Genomic DNA, 22,965 nt, shown 5'->3' with positions numbered 1-22,965 from the left:
AGGAGGGGGGACAGATGGAGGGCACTTACCAGAATCCCTGGATCTCCTTACTTAGAAGGAAAGGGAGGGTAGATGGCAGTGAGGCAGGGCTTGGAGAGGAGGGACTTTGAACAACCAGAGGAAACCTGATAGGGCATCAGGGGGTGAATTAGAGACGATTAGGAGGCAGAGAGGGCACAGCTGAACTTAGACACTGAGTTTACAACTCGTAGCGGGCCAAGTCTGCCCAGTTCTGTAACTGTCTCCAGCTGAACAAAAGACCAGCCTCCGTGGAGTTTGCACCCTCAGAGGCAGCTGTTGTTCTGTCCAATTCAAAAGCAAGTCTGAGAGCTTTGCTGTCACAATCTCATAATGATGATCTTATTTCTTCTATTACCCCTGACCCCGGCCAGGGCCCTGTGCCCCTCGCAGCTGGGCCACCAGGATGGTAGTTAATAACTACAACAATTACGTTCTGTCACTGCTGTGGGGAGAGCGAAAGAGAGAGGAGGAGCTCACCGGAGAAGAAAGAGATGCTGGGGGAAGGGGCAGTGAGGACACAGAGAGAAGAGTTAAGATGGGTCACAAGGGGGCTGGGGGGACGAAGTCAGCCCGGGGCCCCCAGCCAGCGATGGTGGATTGCCGGGTGGGAGGGCGTGGAGGAGACTCATGGAGGACCACCCTGCGGGCATCAACCAAGGGATGGGGGAGTCTCTCTCCTTCAGCTCGTGCTCTTGGGGTGGTGGTCTGTCTCTCCCTTTCCGCAGAGGGATTGCAGCACTCCATATGTTTCATTGACATTTGGCGGGGAGGCAGAGGAGCACTTTTCTGGATCACGTGTAATTAATTTGCGAGGAAAAAACCATGTTAAAAAACAAACAAAAAAAAACGTTTAAGGACATGCTGGTTAATTGCTGAATTCAGCTCTTCTTGGCTCAACCTTTAAACCTAATCCTTCATCTGTCTTCCCCCGACCAGCCCCTGATTCCCTCCCTGGCTCCCTTTCTCCCCCAGGACCACCCTTTGGAGCTCTATATGGCCCCGCTCCATAGCGTTTGACCCAATGCAGGCTCCCAGCCCCACCCATAGCACTTCTAGGTGAGTCAGAGCAGGCTTCCCTCACCAGCTTCCTCTCCTTACAGCCCTGCCCACCCTCCACGCCTCGCTCCCGCTGTGCCCCCCACCCCAGCTTCATCCACTGGTCCTCTGCACTGTCACTTGAAAGCAGCTTATTACAAAGATGAGCTTCACTAAAATCCCTCGTCTCTATAGCTGAGTTGGAATAGGATCCATTCGTGAAACTGTGCGTTGCACTTGCAGCAGAGGCAGGAACATGGAGAGAGTGGAGTATTTCTTCAAGCACGCGAACGTGACAGTTCTCTAGTCCAGTGATTCCCACGTGTGGTCCCAGACCCACAGCCTCAGCACCTCCTGGGAACTTGTTAGAAGTGCTAGTTAACGGGCTCCAACCCAGAACCACTAAAGCAGGAGCTCCAGGGGTGGAGCTGAGAAATCTTTAAGAAGCCCTCCAGAAGGTGCCGAGGCCCACTTGCTTGAGCGTGATGAACCCCCGCTCGAATCTTAAGATCCCTCGGAAGGCAGAGCGGACGCAGAGAGGGGGACGTGCTCTCCGGCAGTGCTCTCTTCTCTGGGGGACTGGGTCCCAGTCACCTCCTCGTGAATTTCTTCCCTGGCTGATGTCTCGATGACATCCGACTCCAGCCCTGCCTTAAGCAACAAACCTCCTCAGAACATGGCCTCACTGAAATGCCACAGAGAAAGACACTTCTTTGTATCTGTCATGCCAGGATGTGAGTTGACTCCCTGACCCCCACCTCAGATTTACGCTCTGTAAAATGGGGTTAGAATAGGATCCGCCTTACAGAGTTGTTAAAAAGGTTAACAACAGAATGCAGATGAAGTGTTCCCTGAGTGCCTGGCAGATAAAAGGAGAGCAATAAAAGAAAAGATTAAAACAAAGCAATGAGTAGTAACAGCACTATCATCATAGTGTTATTTCTGGTCCAATCTTATAATTATGGATTTCTAACTTGGTGCCGTCCCAGCCCGTCTCTCCTGTGTGTTTCAGAGTCAGTGAAGGGAACGCAGGGAATGGAGTTGGTTTGCCTGTATAGATGACGTTTTGTGCCCTGGGCTTTAGGGAAGCAAAACAAAATTGTCTGGCCTTTCAGGATCAACAGTTTATGGGTTTCCTTCCTCCCTTCCTCCTCCTCTTTTTTTCTGTTTTTTTAGAAGCGAGACTTGGAAATTACACTTGAACTTGCTAGAGGCCCCACATACAGTTATTCCTTTGCATCTCAGAGATTTAGCACTAAAGGGGGAAATTCCACTCTTTCGATAATAAGTAACTGAGAGCCTCGCTGGCCTCACTGTTTTAGGCCCTGGGCACACTGGCTGTTCCAGGCCCTGGGCATACAGCAATGTACAATATAGACAAAGTCCCTGCCCTCAGGAATTTTTACTTGGGGGATAGTGGGGGAATTAGATATTAAAGACATTCATTTCAGGAAAGTGTGAAGTGTTAAAACAGGATAAATGGATTAAGAGGGTGGGAGGTGAGGGGGGAGGAAACAATTTTAGATAGAGTGATCAGGGAAGGCTTCTCCAAGGAGATGACGTTTGAGCAGAGACCTGGGTAGAGTGAGCCATGTGCTTATAGGGGGAGGAGAGTTCCAGGCAGTTAGAACAGCCGGTGCAAAGGCCCTGTGGCAGGTATATACTTGGGGAACAGCTGGATAGCAAAAGGAGTTGAGGTCCAGGAGGTAGGCAGGTTGGCACCAGAGTACGAGGGCCTTGTAGTCATGGAAAGAATTTCAAAGTTTCCTGAAGAACAGAGACAGGGCCACTGTGACACCTTGTCTGGAAGGAACAGAAGCTCAGTCATACAGGCCTTCCACCACCAAAGCCTTGACTTTCATGCAATTAAGAACAGCAGCTCCAGGGCTTCCCTGGTGGCGCAGTGGTTGAGAGTCCGCCTGCCGATGCAGGGGACACGGGTTCGTGCCCCGGTCCGGGAAGATCCCACATGCCGCAGAGCGGCTGGGCCCGTGAGCCATGGCCACTGAGCCTGCGTGTCCGGAGCCTGTGCTCCGCACCGGGAGAGGCCACAACAGTGAGAGGCCCGCACACCGTAAAAAAAAAAAAAAAACCCAGCAGCTCCAGCTGCTGAATACTTACTCTGTGCCAGGCTTTGTGCTCATTGCTTTACACGCGCGATCTCAACTCATTCTCACTGGAGGCCTGCGAGGAAGGTGCTGTCATCTTCTTTTTACAAATGAGCGCACTGAGCCTCAAGGCGGTTCAGTCCCTCTCCCAAATTCTCAGAGCCAGGAGGGCAAAGGGTCCCAGGGCAGAACAAAACCTACCGGATCTTTCTACAAAAGTCTATTTGAACAGTAGGGTATGTGAGGGAACTCCCTTCTAGAACAAACTCTCCCTCTCCTTAAGTGGCCCGTTGAAGTTTTTACACACAGTGAAGGAAGAGTTCTCTACATGAGGTCATTGTGAACTTCCAAAGCAGACACAGGCAATCATCCTGAGAGGCCGGGCCCTTTGCAGTCCGGCCATTTGTTTTAACATCACATCAGCAAAACCCAAGATTTATGTGAGTCACGTCTAATGGGAAAAGTGTCCCTGAGGCAGGGATGAGGCAGGGGTGGGAGGGTTGCTAGACGGGAAGTGGAGCGGGGATCAGCTCTTCTGCTTCTGGGAGAGGCAGAAGTCAAATGCAGCAAGGTCACAGGTTGGCAAAGGTGGGAGGGGCAGGCAGGTCTGAGCAGGCAAGGGTATGTTTAAAGGAAGCCATTTCCAGCAGGCATCAGGAACCTGTCTGGGGAGACTGGGTAGGGAGCAAGAAAGACTCATTCATTTATTCATTTAACTTTCACTGACCTAGCAGAGAGCCTGAGCATTTAGGGGCCACTTACGCAGGCTACAGTAACTCACATGTGAATATGAACAAATGCTTTGCCAAAGTAGGCAGTCGATGAATATCAACCACTCCTTCCATGGTTGCAGCTCCCTGATGGCTCCCTGTCCTGTATCCCAACTGTATTAACTGATTTCTGCAGGGTTGCAAATGACAGGAATACTATTTTTTTAAACTATTTTAGGCAAAAGGAGGGTGCATTGGTTCCTATAACTAAATGGTGGCAGAGCTGGAGTGTTTCTGGGCTTCAAGGGCAGCTGGCATCAGGAGGCCGGACTCTTTTCCCACCATCTCTCATCTGAGTGTCCATTTCATTGCCTCCTATTGGTGTTCTCCATAAAGAAGGGAAACTAGCTGGGCCCAGGCCCAGCTCCTGGTGTTAGAGAGGGACTGATGGTCCCTCATGGAGGAGAACTCTGATTGGCCTAGTGTGGGTCAGGTGCTCAACTCTGATTGGCCCAGTGTGCATCAGGTTTCACCCAACACTTCCACTCACATCCCATTGGTTAACCCTATAGGACTACCCCAAGCTTCTAGGGGGGCTGGGAAACATGGTCTCCAGCTGGGTAGGCATGTGCCCAACTGATCTCCAATGGATTCTATTGAGAGTGTGAACACTGGGAACAATTAGTCTTGGCCACAAGACCCCCTGTGGCCTGTAAGTATCCGTACATCTTTCTTCCCACACGTAGGACCCACTTATAAACTTTCTGAGGGTGACAACCCAACGTCCACCCAGTCACTGCATCCCGCTCTAAAAGCAGGATCCCTTGGTGGTGCACAGCCCACCTTCTCAGGTCGGGTGTGGCCTTGCTAATCCAGTGGCCTGAAAACTAAAAAATAATCATCTGCCTCCCACTTCACACCCACACTGGCCATACACGATGTGGAGCAGGAAAGGCTAACAGTCATCAAATCTCCCATTAGGAAGACAGAACACCTGTTGGCCACCAGTCCGTGCAGTTATCAGACCTGCTGGGCAAGAAGTGTGAAAACTCCCTGCCCCGGGGTACACCTTGCCTCCCCTTTCTGCCCTGGGGGTGACCCCCTTGTCCACTGCCCAGTTGGGCCCCTGGCTTTGCCCTCTGGGAGCTTCTTCCTTGACCTTATCCTCCTCAGCCTTACCTCTGAAGTGGGTGTCAGAGAGAATGCTCTCCTTGGGGGCACACAGCTCTCTCAACTTACTGCTGATGGTGGAGTCTTGGGGGCCCCAGATTTCTTTAGGAATGGAACAATCCCAGGCTTTTGTAGGCCAGACTTTTGGTTTCTCTGGCTTTCCAAATCTATCAAAAACTTAGAAACCTTCTGGTCTGTTTGCTTCCACTTTCATACAGGAGTAGCACAGCCGAAGAATCCTTTCTGTGCAATAGTTCTTAAGCCCGCCAACTCCCTTTTTTACTAACTGGCTTCCCTGCCCAGCCCAGCCCTGCTGCCTCATTTTAATGGTGGCTACCTTGAGGCACCTGAAACAATGACTGGGTGGAAATGACAGCCTGAATCAGATCTTTGCCACAGGGCTGATTCACATTGCTAGGTAGAAAAGTCCTAAGAGTGTGTACCATGGTTTGCCTTCCAGGTTATTGCAGGGTGGGGTTTTACCAAATAACCTGCCGCAGAGTAGCGAGGACCGTCAGCTTTCCATCTTGCCACATCTGTATTTTCTTTCACATTATTGCCCAACTGCTAAGTCAAGACCACATATTTTTGATTTTTCGTTTTTTTTTTTTTTTTTGGTCAAAGCTACATCTTATTTTTAGCACACATTTCTGTTTTGGTTAGATACAGGTTAAATTACTGTAACAAAAATATCCCAAGGGCTTCCCCGGTGGCACAGTGGTTGAGAATCTGCCTGCCAATGCAGGGGACACGGGTTCGAGCCCTGGTCTGGGAAGATCCCACATGCCGCGGAGCAACTAGCCCCGTGAGCCACAATTACTGAGCCTGTGCGTCTGGAGCCTGTGCTCCGCAACAAGAGAGGCCGCATTAGTGAGAGGCCCACGCACCGCAATGAGTGGCCCCCGCTTGCCGCAACTAGAGACAGCCCTCGCACAGAAACGAAGAGCCAACACAGCCATAAATAAATAAATAAAAATAAATATCCCCAAATACAATGACTCATACCTGACAGAATTCTCTTTTTCTCTCACATGATGATTCAGAGTAGGCAGCTGGTCCAGGGCAAGTAGGCAACTCAGCTCTGTTCCAGGAGTTGGCCAGGGTCCCAGGTTCCTTCTGTGCTGTTGCTTCTCCATCCCTGTGAATATAAAGCACGTGGTCAAAGCCGTCCCGCCCCCACCCAGCCTATGGAGGGGAAAAGAAAGGAAGTAAAGGGCAAGCAGTCTCTTTACAAAAGATGTGATCCAGAAGTTTCCTACCTCACTTTGGGCCACATCCCATTAGCCAAAACTTAGTCACATGGCCGTACTCTGCTGCAAGGGAGGCTGGGAAATATAGTCTCTGCGTGGCCATGTGATCAGCCGTATGGGAATGGGAATCACTTGTATTTCTTAAAGGAAGAAGGAGAAAATGAATACTGGGGAACAATGAATATCCTGCCTCAGGGAGAAGGCAAGCTATGAAGAGTGACATACTGAATATGACAGCCTGATGGTCAGGGGAAAGCCCAGCTCCTGTGGCCATTGGTTCATGGCCTCACCTCCCTGAAAATGCAGAGTCTGTTAGTCAGCCAATCTGGCTATGCCAGTGCTTTGTCACCTGGGAGCAGCCCTTGCCCATTGCCCCCAGGAACACTCCAGAGAACACCCCTGGGGTGGAATCCCTTTGTGCAATCACAAACATCTTTTGCAAAGCTTGAGAGCTTTTGTTCGTTAGTTTGTTGGTTTTGACAGTTTTGTTTTGCAATACAACTCACAGAGAACCCTGGTTGAACTCTGACAGCTGGTATCCACACCAAAACTTTTGGAGACTTCCCTGGCCGTCGGGCCAGTGGTTAAGACTCCACGCTTCCACTGCAGGGGCCACAAGTTCAGTCCCTGGTCGGGGAATCACGATCCCACATGCCGTGCCACGCTGCATGGCCAAAAATTATTTTTTAAAAAAAATTTTTTTACTCAGGTGCAATCTTTGAATCAGGATCACCACCGCACCCCACCCTGTGGCTTCTGTCTCTGAGACCCAGGGTGGGGGGCTCTGCTCATCTTCTTAAGCCTTGGCATCTCCCTTGGCCCTGACCTGACCTCTGATGGGGAGATGAGGCTGAGTTAATCTGCCCTGTGATGCTGTCGCTGCTTCCAGGCTGTGCTTCGAAATGCAGGCATCAGATAAGTGATGAGAGTGGGAGGTTCTTGGGAAAAACCACTGCACCAGTGGGTCACGGAGTCTCCCAACGCTTCTGGTCAAGTTGCCCTCTCCTTGCCCGCACCTTGTTCCTAGTAGCGGGTCCCTCCCAGCACTGGAATGGGGTAAGCCTCTTACTCTACACATGCAACAGGAAGTGGCTCTGCTGCAAATAGCACTGGTCTCTCCTCTCTTCTCAGGATGCAACATAGAAAATGCCTGCTACCCACTGGGCGTCTGTGCTGAACGAACCGCCATCCAGAAGGCCATCTCAGAAGGGTACAAAGAGTTTAGGGCAATCGCTATCTCCAGGTGAGTGGGAAAGGCTGCTCACAGCAATATTCATTCATCTATTCAGCCAACATCCACCACACACCAGTTATTCATCCATTCATTCATTCGTCTGACATGCGTTTATGCTGCGCTTCCTATGGTGTGGGGCACTGTAGGGCTGGGCTGAGTGCTGAGGGTAGAAGATAAATAAGAAATGGACTCTGCCCTTGGTGAGCCTGAAGAGCAGGTAAACAAGCAAGACAACTCTAAGACAAAGGCAGGCGCGCTCTTGTTCTAATAACAGCGCAAAACACAACAGAATCCCTGTAAGGTACAATAGGAAGGCAGCATAGAAACAAAGCTAGAGGGACCTAAAAATCACCTGGTATAGACTTGCCTGGCCACTATACCCATTTTACAGTTGAAGAAACTGAGACCCAGAGATGATGAGCAACCTTCCTAGGAATTAGTGGCGAAGCCGAGACAGATACATATCTAGAGTCTGACTCCAGGGCTCGTTCCACTGTGCCATGCTGTGCCAGGAAAGGAAACCTTCTTCCCTGCTCTCCTTGAGCTGATACTGAGATCCGTCCTTCACTGTGCCAGCTCCTTCACTTGGCATCAATCACCTCTAGGTGCAAGAACCAGGATAAAAGGACAAGCTGGTGGGGTGACACCCAGGCAAACCCAGGCTATGGTCTAAACTGATGAGATTCCAGCCCAGGTTCTGGCTGAACAAGAGCACTTATTAACTCTCTCTCCAGGTCCCAGGCATAATTATCCAAGCTCCCACGTGTGTGCCCTCAAAGGGAATTCGTTGAGTTCTTACTGGCCCTGGACCCAGACTCAGTGGCTTCAGGATTCAAAGCATGTGAATGGGCTCTTTTATTTATTTGGACCCCATTATGCTTCTGATTTAATGACGAATTGCTTCTCTGTGTACTGTTGCATTGTCTATGAGAGAGAGTTCTCGTAGCAAGATAACGGTGCAAGGAAAATAACTTGGGAAGTTTTGAATCCACCCGGAAAGAGACTGCAAGGCTGACCAAGTGTCGGTCTTTAGGGACATCCGGGTGCATGGGTCATGGACTAGGTGTGAATGATCTCTTCACTGTGGTGGAGATGCAGGACCTTTCTGGCGGAAATGTAGGGGCTGAGAGCAAGGCCTATGGCGTCTGTGTGACAGAAACCAGCCCCCATTTCTTTTTAATTTTTTTTAAATATTTATTTATTTATGTGTTTTTATTTGGTTGAGCCAGGTCTTAGTTGTGGCAGGCGGGCCCCTTAGTTGCAGCGTGCGAACTCTTAGTTGTGGCATGTGTGTGGGATCTAGTTCCCTGACCAGGGATCGAACCCAGGCCCCCTGCATTGAGAGAGTGGAGTCTTAACCATTGTGACACCAGGGAAGTCCCCCCATTTCTTCTATAAGATCCTAAATTTGGCCTCATTCTGGCCCCCAAGGTGGTCCACATTATTGAAGGTTTTCTTCCCTGAGTAACAGAAGTCAAGGATGCACTTCTGGAGAAGGGCCCCAACTTCCAAGAGCTCTCCCTGTGACCAACGTCTGTCCTGGCTTCCCTCCGGCTTTGGGAGGAATAGATGAGGCCGCCCTGGGAACATTTTGTGCGGACGAACAGAGATCAGGATGTGAATTACACTTTATAAAAAGAGGGTGGGGGTAACTCAATTTCAAACCTGATCCAAGAAAATAATGATATTCTGGGGAAAAGTCAACAAAAGGATAATGGCAAGGTGGCCCTGCTCTGTTTAGAATGTTCCGGATGAAAGGCTTTTTCTCTTGGTCATTATCTACTCTTAAAAAGCATGACTGAGTTTCGTTAGTGATGATTAGCAAATGTCCTTGTTTACACAAAAAACGCATTTTTCCAGCACCCAACAGCTCCTCTCCAGGTACTCTGCCTGCGCCAGCATTCCCGAGCCAGAAAAGCAGTCATTACTGCACTAATGATTTGTTAAATTGAGAGTGTGGATTTAGAGGGTGAATGCGAGGCGCCAGCTCCCTTGTTAACGATGATGAGTGTGAATCGTCTCAGAGAGCCCCCTCGAGATCTGTAAAGTGGAAAGTGCTCAGCTCGGGTGGGATTTTGCTGACAGAGAGAGAAGCTTGCCCCACTGGGGTCCTAGCTGTCATCATCAAAGTCGATAGGTTTCCAGCCTGTCAAGTCTGATAAGCTGGCCTCAGTGTGTGACTAAGGTCAGCACAAACCACAGGAAACTGTCAACACCCGGCACAAGGTGGAAGAGGCAAAGGGCAGCGGAGAGGGAGAAACGGAAAGGGAGGAGAAAAGGTCCCCGTGCACCCAGGACCTTCTGGGATGCTTCTCCCAAGCTTTTCATTCTTTCTCTTGGCTGGAACGTTGAGTAATGCTTAGGAGGCCAGGCTCCCGGGTTAACGAGACCTGGTTTCAAGTCCTTCTCCACTACTGACCTTGGGCACATTGCTTCAACAATCTGAGGCCAGCTCTTCTGTAAAGTGGAGAGTGATGCCTACCCATTGGGCTGTTGGGAGGACTCGGGGTGTGCGATAAATTAAAACTATTGTTTTAACATTATCATTATTACTTCTGCAAGCTGCAGAACTACCAAAGGCAGAGTAGACAGATCCTGGGTTCAAATCCTGGTTACCAGCTCTGTGACCTTGGGCAGGTCACTTCACCTTTCATGACCTTTAACACGTAGATGGTAAGAGTACCTACATAGCTCCTGTCTTATAAGGTTATAAGGGGTTAAATGAGTTAATATACATATGGCCCTTAGCACAGTGCCTGGCCCAGAGAAGTGCAGTGTAAGTGTAATTATTATTGGGCTGTCTGCCAGGATGTACCATCTTGTGACTTTTGGTGGTTGAACCTGAGACCAAATCCAACATTCCAGTCGAATGCATGTTCATACCCCACCTTGAAAACCCCAATGCAGGTCACCCTCTCCAAGGGGCTGTCCCTTGGGCAGTTAGCCATGCATGTCACAAGATTGGGAAAGGAAATGGTGAGCTTGGTAGGGGCCAGATCATACAGGGCCTTCTAGGCCATGGAAGGGAGGCTGAATTTCACTTAGAACACCTCTCCCGTAACCCTAACCACAGTCTGCCTGTAGTTATGACATTGGCACACAGATTTTATCTCCCTTCCAGATGGCAAGGTCCTTGAAGTCAGGGATTCTCTGATTGGTCTTTGTTGCTCCCTCCCATGCTTGCCTATCATAGAGCAAACTCTGAGCCAACATGTGTGCAATGAAATAAAAAATAACAGAGTCCAGCCTCCAAAGAGCTTATGAGAGGCTCTGGCTGCAACATCGGTCACCTGGAAACCAGATGGGTTAATCTGGCTCAGGGTGCATCCTGGGCAGGGGTCCCCACCCTCTCACGTTCCCATGGGATCACTCTGAAGCTGAGAGTGTGTTCAGAGAGGACCCACCTTTCCATGAGCAGAAGCTTCCTTTGACTGGACCTCCACATGTAAAAGGGAGTTGTCATGGGGATTAAATAAAACAGCACCCCTCCACTCTTTCTCCCCTCAGCTGCTTTATTCAATGCATAGCATCTGTCTCTGTCTCCACTTGATACATGATTGACTGGTTGGTTGATTGGTTGGTTGGTTATCTGGCTCATCTCACTAGTCAAAAGCTCCTGAGAACGGTGAATTTTGCCTGGTTTGTTCACTGCTGTATCCCCAGCACTGACAGTGCCTGGCACATAGTAGGTGCTCAATAAATAAACGTCCATCGATTAACATGTGATAATGACTATAAAGTACTTTGGAGGATGCCTGGCACATTCTAGGCACCTATTAAACAATATGATAATTATTGTTAATACACAATAAGGCAAATTAATTATACAATAGTACGTAAAGCACACAGTATGTAATAAAACTGTATATGACAAGGTACTAAAATTATGACAGAGCTTATATATGTGAAGGAAGAGTGCCAGTGATTAGCAGAGGCGATAACAGTGTGTGTATAGCATTCTAAAGTTTACCAAGGCCTTTGCACACCTGATCTCATTTTATCTTCTAAGCATTCCTACAAAGTGGATGACATTATTCCCCACATTTTATAGGCAAAGAAATGACCCTTGCATGGGTTAAAATGACTTGGTCAAAGTCACATGTAGTTAGCAAAAGGAAGAACTGATCGAGAACCAAATTTTAAGTCCTGTAATCGTCCAGACGTATCACAGAGCTGTGGGTCTCAGAAGAGCAAGGGTGATGGTGGCCACCGGCTTAACCTCTGGTGCTTCATCAGGCTTGGAGGCTCTTACAGTTTACTCTTTCTTTAAACACTATCCTTTGTCCTGCTCAGGGCTGGAGGACTGCCTTCAGTTGCCTTCACTCTCAGAGACAACCCCTTGGCTGTAGGCTTCTCTTCTCTGACTTTCTCCGATACAGGGAACCCAGTTTTCTCATTGACTCACATATGTCTCAGGGCCTTTGCACATACTACATCCCTTGCCTGCAACACAGAAAACCCCAGAGCTTCAGAGTAGCACTCTGTTACTTCATCTCACTGAATATATGTTCTTGAAGGTAAAAGGGTCATTCTGACACTCAGGTTATACTGAGAATTAAATGAAATAATGTCTATCGAGTGCCTGGTAGAGAGCTTGGGGCAGAGCAGGTGCTCACTAATGGTGACGTATGGACTCTACACTTCCTCCAAGGACCGGGCCAAATGCCACCTCCACCATAAAATATTCTCTCTCCCTCCCTAGTCAGGGACGGTCTCCTAGTTACCATGCATTCTTACTGCATTTTGTTTGAAATGATAACTCATCTAGTTTTCTATGTCACCCACTGGGCTGAGCAGTCTCCTGAAGGCCAGAGACAAATTCTCCTTAACCTTTGTGTCCCTGTGGCGTTGGTGAGAGTAAGTGCTCACTAAACGTTTACTGAACTCACTGATGAAAGTAATGGTCCTGCCTGTGGCCTTGCCTCTTGCAAGTGCGGAAAGCTCTGTGTGCTTCTTCTCAGCCTCTAGGACGCAGCACACCTGTGAGCCAGGAACTGCCTAGTGGGATTTGACTTAATCTGGAGGAGGGCAGGACTTGGGGCCTGAATTTTAGCAATTGTCCTCTGGCCTCCGAAGAGACTGATCTGTGTTTGATTCTCTGCTTCCGCAGTGACTTGCAAGATGATTTTATCTCCCCATGTGGGGCCTGCCGGCAGGTCATGAGAGAGGTAAGCAGCTTCCCTTTCTTTCTGGAACGGATGCCTCCCTGCTCTTCCCCAGGCCTTGGGAGCTGAGCCAAGCTGCCAGCGAGGAGACACAGCAACTGTCCTGTTTGCTGAGTTGGCTGATTCCTAAGGCCTTCCCAAGCTTGCGTGAATCACTGGAAATTATTCTTTCATTCAACAAATACTTACTGAGTGTCTGCTCTGTGCTGGGCGTTGACCTTGCTCTGGGGAGACAGCAGTGAAAAGACAGGCCAGGCCCGGCACTCACAGACTTTATAGTCTAGTGCAGGAGACAGACAAACAAGGAGCAAAATAAATCAACAGTAGAGTTTCTGAGAGGGATGAGGGCTACAGAGAAAAGAATGCAGAAAAAAGGAGTCGAGAGTGACAGAAGGGGCAGCTGAGTCTAGGTCAGTGTCAGAGCAGCAAACTACAGCCCAGGGGCAAATCCAGACTGCTGCTTGTCATTGTAAATAAAGTTTTATTGGCACGCAGGCACGCCCACTCACTCACACGTTGTCTCTGGCTGCTTTGGTCCTACCACAGGAGAGATGAGGAGTTACAACATGGACCTTATGGCCCGCAAGGCCTAAACTGTTGACTACCTGGCCCTTTATGGAAAAAAGTTTGCCAACCCCCTGCTTTAGATGGCCAGGAAGGGCCTCTCTTGGAAGACGGCATTTGAGCAGAGATATAAATAATGAGAAAAGATGAGGCAGACCGAGGCCTAGAGATTTCCAGGCAGAGGAAGCAGCAAGTTTAACGCCCATATACTTGGTGAGTTGGATGAGTCGTATGAAGGACAAAGAGGCTAGAACACGGGGGCAGGGGTTGGGGTGCGTGGTGATAGGAGGTGAAGTCAGAGGGGTGGGCAGGGGCCAATCACGCAGTAGGCTGTGAATGGAGGGTATGTTTTATTCCAAGAATAAAGAGAACTGAATCATACACTTAAAAATGGTTAAAATGATTTTATGACATTGAAACAAAAGTTGGGGGAAGAAAAGAATAAAGGGAATTCACTGGTTGTTTTTAAGAGGGAACTTAAAGGATCTGATGTACTTTTTACAAAGATCTTCTTGGTGGAAGACTTCAGTTTCTTCAATCCTAAAAACAAAGGGGTGGATCTGGCCGTGGCTTCTGAATCTGGGCTCAGTGAAGTCTTTGATGTGTAAACGTACGTTGGGGGAGGGGGGATGCCCGTGGCTTTGGTGGACTCGCAAAGGGGCCTGTGTCCTCCAGAGTCCCCAGAGGCTAAAGTCACCAGTTTAAAGAATCCCCACGCCCTTGGGCTCTGATGTGACGTCATTGGCCCCTGTAAATACAGCATCTCATTTAATCTCCACCCCCCCCCCCCACCTGGAGAGACGTGTGGGTCATTACCCCCATTTCTCAGAGAAGTGAAATGACCTGCTGAAGGACATGCAGCCGGTCAGTGGCGAGCTGGCATTCACCGCAGTTCAGGCTGACTGCAAAGCCCACGCTCCCCGCGGAAGCCTCCCTGCCTTTACGGTCCTATAAATGGAACAAATTATTTTCGGCCCCAGTGGAGATATAATGATGCTTTGCAGCATAGGACCTGCTTATTCCGTGGGGGCTTCTGCTCTGGGAACTGTCTGAAATGGGGGGAAGTGGGGCTTCCTTCAGTTTTGCTTCTGTGCCTTGGGGGTTTCAAAGCATCTCTCGAACATGCAAATATCTCCGTCCTCCTTCTCCTTCTTGCCAGGACTGCAAATCAGGCACAATTAGCAGAACTCATGTCCCAAATCCAGATGAAAAATGCCACCACGAAGGCACTGAATTCACAGTAGGCACTTCATCTCCCGTTAGAGGGGCACAAACGGCTGCCCAGCACCATGGCATGTCCAAGGCCACATAAGGAAAGCACACCAGAATGCCAGCTCCCTGACTCCCGAGGCCCCGCCTCAGTCTAATTGCTCATTGCTGTTTTCTCCAAACAGATTAGATGCTGGCAGACGAGAGAAGGGGAATGGAAAAGCTGAAGGAGGGAGAGGCAAAGCTGAAACCAAGATGCAAATAATAAGAGCTGAAGCTTGGGGGCCAGGGGCCTGGTGGTGCTTAAACTCACCTCCACTCAATTCACACCCATACCCTCAGGCAGAGCCCGCCAAGCAGAAAAATTTCCTTCCTTAAAACATTAATTTTAAAAAGCCAGAAAAAGGAAAGAAATTGGGTCATTTGTAGAGACACGGATGGATCTAGAGACTGTCATAGAGTGAAGTAAGTCAGAAAGAGAAAAACAAATATCGTATATTAACGCATATATGTGGAACCTAGAAATATGGTACAGAGGAACCGGTTTGCAGGGCAGAAATAGAGACACAGATGTAGAGAACAAACGTATGGACACCAAGGGGGGAAAGTGGCGGGGGTGGTTGGGGTGGGGGGGATGAATTGGGAGATTGGGACTGACATGTATACACTAATATGTATAAAATGGATAACTAATAAGAACCTGCTGTATAAAAAATAAATAAAATTAAACTTTAAAAAGATAATAATAAAGTAAAATAAAATAAAAAGCCAGAGACGGATTGTGCCTGGTAATAAGTTGGTGATTCAGACTGAAGCGTGAACAGCAGACGGCAAAGCTGAGCGGTCACTAGGAAGCACAGGTCATCAGTAGGAATGGCTTCCATTGATGGAGTATTTACTACGCGCCAGACACTGCTTGCAGGCACCTCCAGGACTCAGCACTGGCCAGGCAGAGCCTCGGGCTGTTGACTCCAACTCCAGGACTCTCTCCATTACACCACAGCTGATTTAACTCTCCACCTAGGACACCTATCTTCCTGCCTAATAAGTCTTTTGTCTCTAAAACCACTTCACAGATCAAGACACACAGAGACCCAAAGAGTTTGATCATTTGCCCCACATCACACAGCCAGCATGTAAGAGAAAGATGGGGACAGAGATTTGGGCTAAAACTCTGCTTTCCTGACGTTACCCTGCAAAACCTCAGTTTCCTCATCGGTAAAATGGGGATACTATCCCCTTCCCTCAAAGGGTAGATGGCGAAATCCTGCATGTTCCATGTCGGGTGTGTGATGAGGCAGGCATGCCACCTCTCCTGGCTGTCAGGACTTACGGAGAGTCTCTAAGGGAAGCAGATATTAGTTGTTCTTTTTCACAGCAGGAGGGGATCTGGCCCCAGCGGTTAGATATTGTTCTTGTAAAGCCCTGGGTGAGTCCTTAATCAGAGAACGGAGCATTGATCGCCCATTAGCAACGTGCAAGCACTGTGCTAACTGCTTAATGTGCCATCTTTCATGGGCTCCTCCTTCTATGCACCAGGTATGTTTATTGTCATTCCCATTTTACAGGTGAGAACACCGAGGTACAGAGACGCATGTTAGACAGTAAGAGGTAGAGCCAGATTCAAACCCAGGTCAGCCCTCAGCCCTCACCCCTTGGCCACACTGCTTCCCTCACACTGGCTTTGTCTCTTCCAGTTTGGCACTGACTGGGCTGTCTACATGACCAAGCCGGATGGCACGTACGTTGTCAGGACAGTCCAGGAGCTGCTGCCTGCCTCCTTTGGGCCCGAGGACCTGCAGAAGATCCAGTGAGGGACGGGGAACACCCACTGCCTGGGAGACCCTGGGTTCCCACACGTGCTTAAGGGGACAGCCACCCAGAGATCTTCATGAAGATGTACTCACAGACCTGGGGACGCCTGCCTAGTGGTCCCCAACCCCACAGGCGCTGGGCAGAGATGACTTTTCCAAATTACACTCAAGCACTGGGGTTTCTACTGAAGTGATACAGGGTTTCCCTCCAGCCTGGGCCTACAGCCCCTCCTTGCAACCCTCCTGGTCCTCCCTAGGACTCAGAGCGCCCCCGTCCCTCTCTTCCGTCCTGCCAAGTCTGTGCTATCCTGCTTGGTTCTATCCTATCTAAGGTTCTATCCTGCTCTGAGCGACTTCTCTAATTATAAACATTACAGAACATACTGATTCGGGAGAGCACGTTTTGTTGTCTCAATCCTTGCTGTAGCTCTTAGGAGGGGCAGGGTGATTCGTCTTTATAGAAAGACCTGGATTCTTTCTTCTGGGAGAGGAAACAGGCACCTTGGACCTGTGTAGCTGGTGTGGAGAGTTTTTGGGCTTCCTGCCCCTGCCTTCTCCAGATGGGAGGCCGCTGGGCTGGATCTTACTGCCAACGGCCGTTCCTAAAGTCGTTCTGGGCTCAGTTAGACCCAGACACTGGATGCTGTCACCCCCACGTATAAAGGGGGAGGCATGAGTTTGTCTAGACAGCAGAGCAAATGTCTCTATGAGGACCTACTCTGTGTCAAGTACTTTTGTGTGGATTATTTTGTATTTAAAGTACTTGACAACTCGGCGAAGTAGCTATCTCCCCCTTCTTACAGATGAGGGCCCTGGTTGAGTAACTTGCTTTAGGACTGCAGCAAAATTCAAACCAGAATCCAGGTCCTGTAACTCCCACTATGGTCTAGAAACAGTGCCTGCTCCTCGCCACGCGCTGGGATGTGGCAGATCTGGAGTTGGAACCAGGTCTGTCTGACTCTGAATGTTTTTCCCATTCTCCCACAGCTGATGTCTGGCTGCCCTTATTTACTGAGTCTCTTTTATATGCCAAATACTGCAGAGGGAAAGATGTATAAGAAACAGTCTCTGCCCTTGAGAAACTTGCCGTCTGATGGGGAGAGAGAGGTGTAAACAGGACTAATGCAGAGAAATACACACTGTGGTCCAGGCGGGTACCAAGTGCAGGGTGGGCATAGTTGCGGGGGGCATGCTGCCTTCTGGGGAGTGAGGAGGGTCAGGGAGGGGACTGTCTGTTGGTACAATTAGGGAGGTGAGGGCTGAATAAGGGAAGGAGCTAGGCTGGCCCTGTAAAGGGGGCTGACAGCTCTGGGTGTCCTCCCTGGAGGAGTTGGCCTTGGGGTGAGCTTTGGTGGCTGGGGTACGAATAGGGTATAGATTTTCCTCTTTCCCAGGCAAGCAAGTTGCTGGGGACACAGGAAGTGGACAGGTAATTCACCCCTTCCCTGGGAGTCCTTTCTACTGAGATCAGAGCATCTGCAGGGGTTACTGCCCGTTAAGACTGGCTTTTCCATTACACACCCAGACCTACCTGCTACCATCCTGCCTTTCTTTAGAAGTGGCTGCTGCGGCCTCCAGCACACTCCTCTGAATGTTCTCAATAAAGAGGAGTGGAGAAAGAAAAAGAAGAAAGGAAGGTGAAAGAAAATAGGCCAAGATGTTAACATCAGTTAAACTTCTGCTTGATGCGAGTCTAGATTAGTGGTTTTTTTCCTTTGTACATGTCTGTATTTTTTAAATTTCCAAAACATTTTTTTTTCTATTTAACAAGAAAAAAATGGTATAGCACAATGGTTAAAAGTTTGAACTTCAGAGTTGAACAGCCTCCAAACCTTGTGGCTTTGGGCAAGCGATTTCTTTGCTCTGAGTCTCAATTTCCTCGTCTGTAAATCAGGGATGACAGTTCCCAGCATACAGCATTGTCGTGTGGATCAAAGGAAATAATGCCCTATTGAGAGCCCAGTGCTGGGTCCTCAGTAAGCTCTTGATACATGCCAGCTGTTCCTTTTATTAAGGTTGACAAATTTGGGTCCTCTGATGATGGATTTGAGTTTTGCAAACAGGCTTTTACATTCATTTAACAATTGTTTATTGAGGGCCTACTGTGTTGCAGGGCTGGGACCTGACCCTGGGGATACAATAGTAAATAAGACATAAAATCCCTGCCTTCACAGGGTTCTGTCTAGCTGTGGCAAACGACATCTAAATGATTCTAGTACTTCATGACAAGGGCCACCCAAGGGGAAGAAAGTGCTCCAGGGGCAAGTCACAGGAGGAGTGGAGCTTGCCTGAGAATGGGCAGAGCAGCCCTGAGGAGGGGATATTTCAGCCAGGGCACAAGAAGGGTCAGCCCATTAGGGAATGCGGTTTGGGGAGGGTCAAAGAATGAGGACTGTCTGGAGGACGAAGCCCAGTGTTCTTATACTTCATGGAAACAGACTGGGGAAGGCAATTTGCAAAGAAGGATTCCAGAAATTATTTGAACAATGTCCCCTTGGAAGAGTGACACTCATTTGGCTGCAGAGAAGCTGGGAAGTTTGTTTAAAATAAAAGCACTTTCATTTTGCAGTCCCACTGCTCTGAGGGCTGTGATTTCAGAGCAGCATGTGCTCTATTGTTCAGGGCTGTCTGTGTTTTTTAGGACCCTAAAGCTGAGTCCCAGATTCCCATGGACATATTCCAATGGAAGCATGTATATTTCTGTGGCTCTTGCCAGCTGCTGCTAATTGCTTATGTAAACTACAAGGTTCTTTAGGATTTCCTTTTGGGAGGGAAGAGGGCACAACTATGATTGATGGATGCCAGGGGTACTTTGGGTACCTGTGTCAGAAATGAAGCCAGAAAATGCTGTTCAAGAATAAATAATGGGGGCTTCCCTGGTGGCGCAGTGGTTGAGAATCCGCCTGCCGATGCAGGGGACGCGGGTTCGTGCCCCAGTCCGGGAAGATCACACATGCCGCGGAGCGGCGGGGCCCGTGAGCCATGGCCGCTGAGCCTGCGCGTCCGGAGCCTGTGCTCCGCAGCGGGAGAGGCCACAGCAGTGAGAGGCCCGCGTATCACAAAAAAAAAAAAAAAAAGAATAAATAATGGAATGGCCTAATAAGTCTCACACACACACAGTATTTTTTATACAATTATATGAGCACAGAAACAGACGTGGAAGGAACACCTAGTCTGTTAATAGTTTTTGAGGGGGTATGGGAAGGGGAAGTTAAGCGAGGGGCAATTAAAAACCTGTTTCCTGTTCTATGACTGAACAGGAAAAAAAATGGCATAATGATTGTGTTAGTTACCTATTGCTGTGTAACAAATTATGCCAAAATTTAGCAGCTTGGGACAACAAAAATTTATTATCACACAGTTCCTGCAGGTCAGGACTCTGGGCTAATCTAGGTCATCTCAAGGTTTCATACAAGGCTGTAGTTAAGGTGTCAGCTGGGGCTGCAGGCTCATCCAAAGGCTTGACTGGGGAAGGATCCACTTCAGAGCTCACAGGTGTGGTTGTTGGCAGGATTCCTATGGGCTGTTGCTGTTACCATTTAGTTCCTTGTCACTTGGACCTCTCTACAGGGCACTTTACAACACAGCAGCTGGCTTCCCTCAGAAGAAGCAAGCAAGAGAGCAAAAGAGGGAGCAAGACAGATGCCGGAGTCTTTTGGTAACCTAACCATGAAGGTGACATCCCATCACTTTTGCCAAATTCTATTCCTTAGAAGAAGTCACTAAAGTCCAGCCCACAGTCAAGGGGAGGGGATTCCACAAAGCCATGGTTGGGGGGGCGGAGTCACTCTAAAGATGTAAAAATTGAAAATGTACATAGACAAGAAAAAAGAAGAAAAGTGGGTAAGGGTGGCAGGAGGACCAGAAGAAGCAGGCCTGGTTGGCCCTGTTAAGGAGTTGACCTTATTCCAAAGGGCAGCTATCAGTGTCAGACGGGGTGGGGTGGGGTGACATGGTCAGCTTTGCACCTTAAATAGCGCAGTCTGCCAAATCAGGAGATAGTAGAGAACTGAAGGAAATCATAGAAGGAATAGCCAAAGGAGTAGAATAGCATGCCTCTGGGCTCAGAGGGAGTTGGAACAGAAGACCGTTTGCTTTTCATGATGAGCCCATCTCTATATACTGTTAGTGTTTTTTTAAACCAAGGATGCATATTACTTTTATTTAAAAGACTTTTTAATTTAAAAAAAAACAGAAAGAATAAAAGAAAGAAGCTTGTAGAAAGGAGGTTCATTTAGCAATAATGTAGTGTAAATTCTAGAGAGCAAACTCAGCAGTTGATTCTGTTGTGGGCGGGGATTGAGCTATTTGACATTCCTGTTGTTTCCTTCTGGTTTCTCCTCTGGCTCACCCCTGGGAAGGTGGAGTGAGTCATGTGATTTTGAGTTTGAAAGATAGCCCAGCCCCTTCCTCTCTCCACCCCCTTGGGAGGGCTGGAGATCTAGCAGGCCCCATGCTGGGTGCTAGGGGATCTAAGGTTTAAAAATCACAATCCCTGTCCTTACAGAACTGAATGTTTAGAAGGGGAGACAGAGTAGGGGCATCTAGCCCAGTCTAGGAAAGGTCAAAGAAGGCTTCCTGGAGGAGGTGACCTCAAGTATGAATGGGGATTCTTTCAAAGAGGTAAATTAAGACAAAGGGATCAGCATGATGCTTGGGACAACTGCAAGTAATTCGGTATTGCTGGACCACAAAGGGCAGGGAAGGGGGACAGCAAGAAAGATGCTAGGGCCAAAGAGTGAAGCACCTTCTCTGCCAGGCTAAGGAGCTTAGGCTTCATCCTGAGAGCAATGGGCAAGGGCAAAGAGCCTGTGAAGGATTTTAAGCAGCAGGTGACATAGCCATATTTGCACTTTGAATAATCACCGCAGGGCAGCAAACTTACTGGACTGCATAAACCACAGACTGTCTGAATGTCTCAACAACACCGCACCTCCACCACCCATCACCACCACATTTGCATCCACCTTGCCCAGGCAAAACAGAGACACTTCTTCCCAATGAAATCTCACTCTCTGCCCACCGTTGTCGGATTCTAACCTCTAAAAGCTACAGCCCAGGAGTTCCAAGTAGCTGGATTTTGATCGGGCAGCAGCTTTGCTCTGTCAACAGTTTTAGCAAAAACCCCTTCCACCTCTGCTGGCAATTCACAGATAACATTTCTGAAATGGTCTGTGGATAAAAGATGTCGCTGCCCTGGGAAAACGTGTCTGTCTCCTGGCAGGAGGAGACAAAGAGCATTGAAATGGTGCCAAAGGACATCGTCCACGAGGGAAGGTCAAACAGCCCTCAACACTTCTCTTTTTTAAGTCTTGCCTTTTTCCATTTTTATATTAGCATCAGCCTTTTTCGCCCCCATGTCCTTTGGGGGAAGGTTAAATGGTGCTTCTTAGGAATATTATGCACTTTATCAAAACTATACATACAGTCTTGCTGCCTGGAGGGAAAAGGGTACAATGAAGACACAGGATGCCCCAGAGCAGAGTGTGTACCGGAAAAGGATCCTGTGGCCTCTCCAGCAGCCCCTCCCATTCTCCTCCGATTCTTGTGGCTGAGCATAGTAAAGGCTGCCTTGGATGTTTAACAAATATTCTCTGAATGAACGAGACTACTCCCAGACAGAATATTAAATCTGCAGTATAAACAGATATTTGAGCAGAAAAGCATATGCCGTATCCCTGAATTCACCTGCGTGGGATACCATTATGGGAGAACCTCAGGATGATTCCCCTGAGACCTGAGACATGGTACCACCATGGAAGACTTCCTTCTCAGGAGGACAGATGAGGACAGTGGAATCAGGGCCGTGATCCCTACGAAAGGCAGCCCCTGGGGCCCACACAATAAGGCTGTATCTCTACCCTGAGAAGGGAGAGCATGGAACCCTGTGATCCCTGCTGGAAGCTTCTCTGTGTAGAAATCCACTTGCTTGCCCTTTCTTTTGTTTTTTATTCTGTTTTGTTTTGTTTTGCTTGCCCTTTCTATACAGAGGTCTGCTGAAGAATTGAGCTTCACGCTGTGCTTGGTTTAGACGTGTCACAAGCACCTTAGATTTTTCTACAGAAGGAGAAATGAATGAGTCCAGTGCTCTCTGTTGAACAAGAAACTGCACTGTCTACAATGGACGGTTAATTAATACGAGCCTGGACATTCCATTTCTACACGTGGGTAGATTAAGCATCACAGGTTCAGCAGGTTTATTTGCTGCTTAGGGAAACAAACCCAAAGGCCAATAACAACTGCACTCTTTAACTCAGAAACATCAATGCAATGTCCCTTTAGTGAATGTCTTACAAGCTGCATAGTCATTACAAGCCTTATGGTAAAAGGTTACATTCCTAGGAGAGTAAAGAAAATTCTTTTCGTTAAAATATTAAATATCTCAGAGAACTTCTTGTTCCTTCTCAGTAAACATTAAAGAGCTGTAATGATAATGACACACAACAGATGGGTAGATTTAAACTTTAAAGGTGATCTTTGCCCCAACTGACTAAGTTTCCATGGTTGAGCCTGCAGTCACTGGAGTGTGAAGTTTCTCCAACCTTCTCTTCCTTACCTTTCTCCAAAGGACAATTTCAACGGAACATTTTAAAATTGTAATTTAAAATTCTCTGAGATTGATCAAAAAATTAAAGATAATATCTGATTTCCATGTGCCTCTATAAATAAATTGGAAGGAGATTCA

General features: G+C 48.4%; 1 protein-coding gene and 1 long non-coding RNA gene across 6 annotated transcripts in view; one reads left to right on the top strand and one right to left on the bottom strand.

The window, feature by feature from the left end:
- LOC141276970 (uncharacterized) overlaps positions 1-6,519 on the bottom strand; it is a 12,315-nt gene extending 5,796 nt beyond the window's left edge. For both annotated transcript variants that reach the window (XR_012327460.1, XR_012327464.1), the window contains exon 1: positions 6,050-6,519. This is a non-coding gene — a long non-coding RNA (uncharacterized lncRNA). The remainder of the gene's footprint in view (positions 1-6,049) is intronic.
- CDA (cytidine deaminase) overlaps positions 1-22,965 on the top strand; it is a 26,503-nt gene extending 3,538 nt beyond the window's left edge. The window contains exons 2-5 of one of the 4 annotated variants that reach the window (XM_019918847.3): positions 7,426-7,537; positions 12,639-12,696; positions 19,851-19,955; positions 22,270-22,965. In XM_019918847.3, the coding sequence (XP_019774406.1) occupies positions 7,426-7,537; positions 12,639-12,696; positions 19,851-19,955; positions 22,270-22,311 (317 nt within the window). In that variant the 3' untranslated portion in view covers positions 22,312-22,965. Of the gene's footprint in view, positions 1-7,425; positions 7,538-12,638; positions 12,697-14,651; positions 15,076-16,163; positions 16,680-19,850 lie in introns of those variants that run through there. The other 3 variants (XM_019918846.3, XM_004310740.4, XM_019918848.3) reach the window with 3 other exon arrangements.

The sequence above is a fragment of the Tursiops truncatus genome, chromosome 1, assembly GCF_011762595.2.
Source record: "Tursiops truncatus isolate mTurTru1 chromosome 1, mTurTru1.mat.Y, whole genome shotgun sequence".
NCBI lineage: Eukaryota > Metazoa > Chordata > Mammalia > Artiodactyla > Delphinidae > Tursiops > Tursiops truncatus.
The sequence above is the reverse complement of the archived record's forward strand: the minus strand, read 5'-3'. Positions and strand labels throughout refer to the sequence as shown.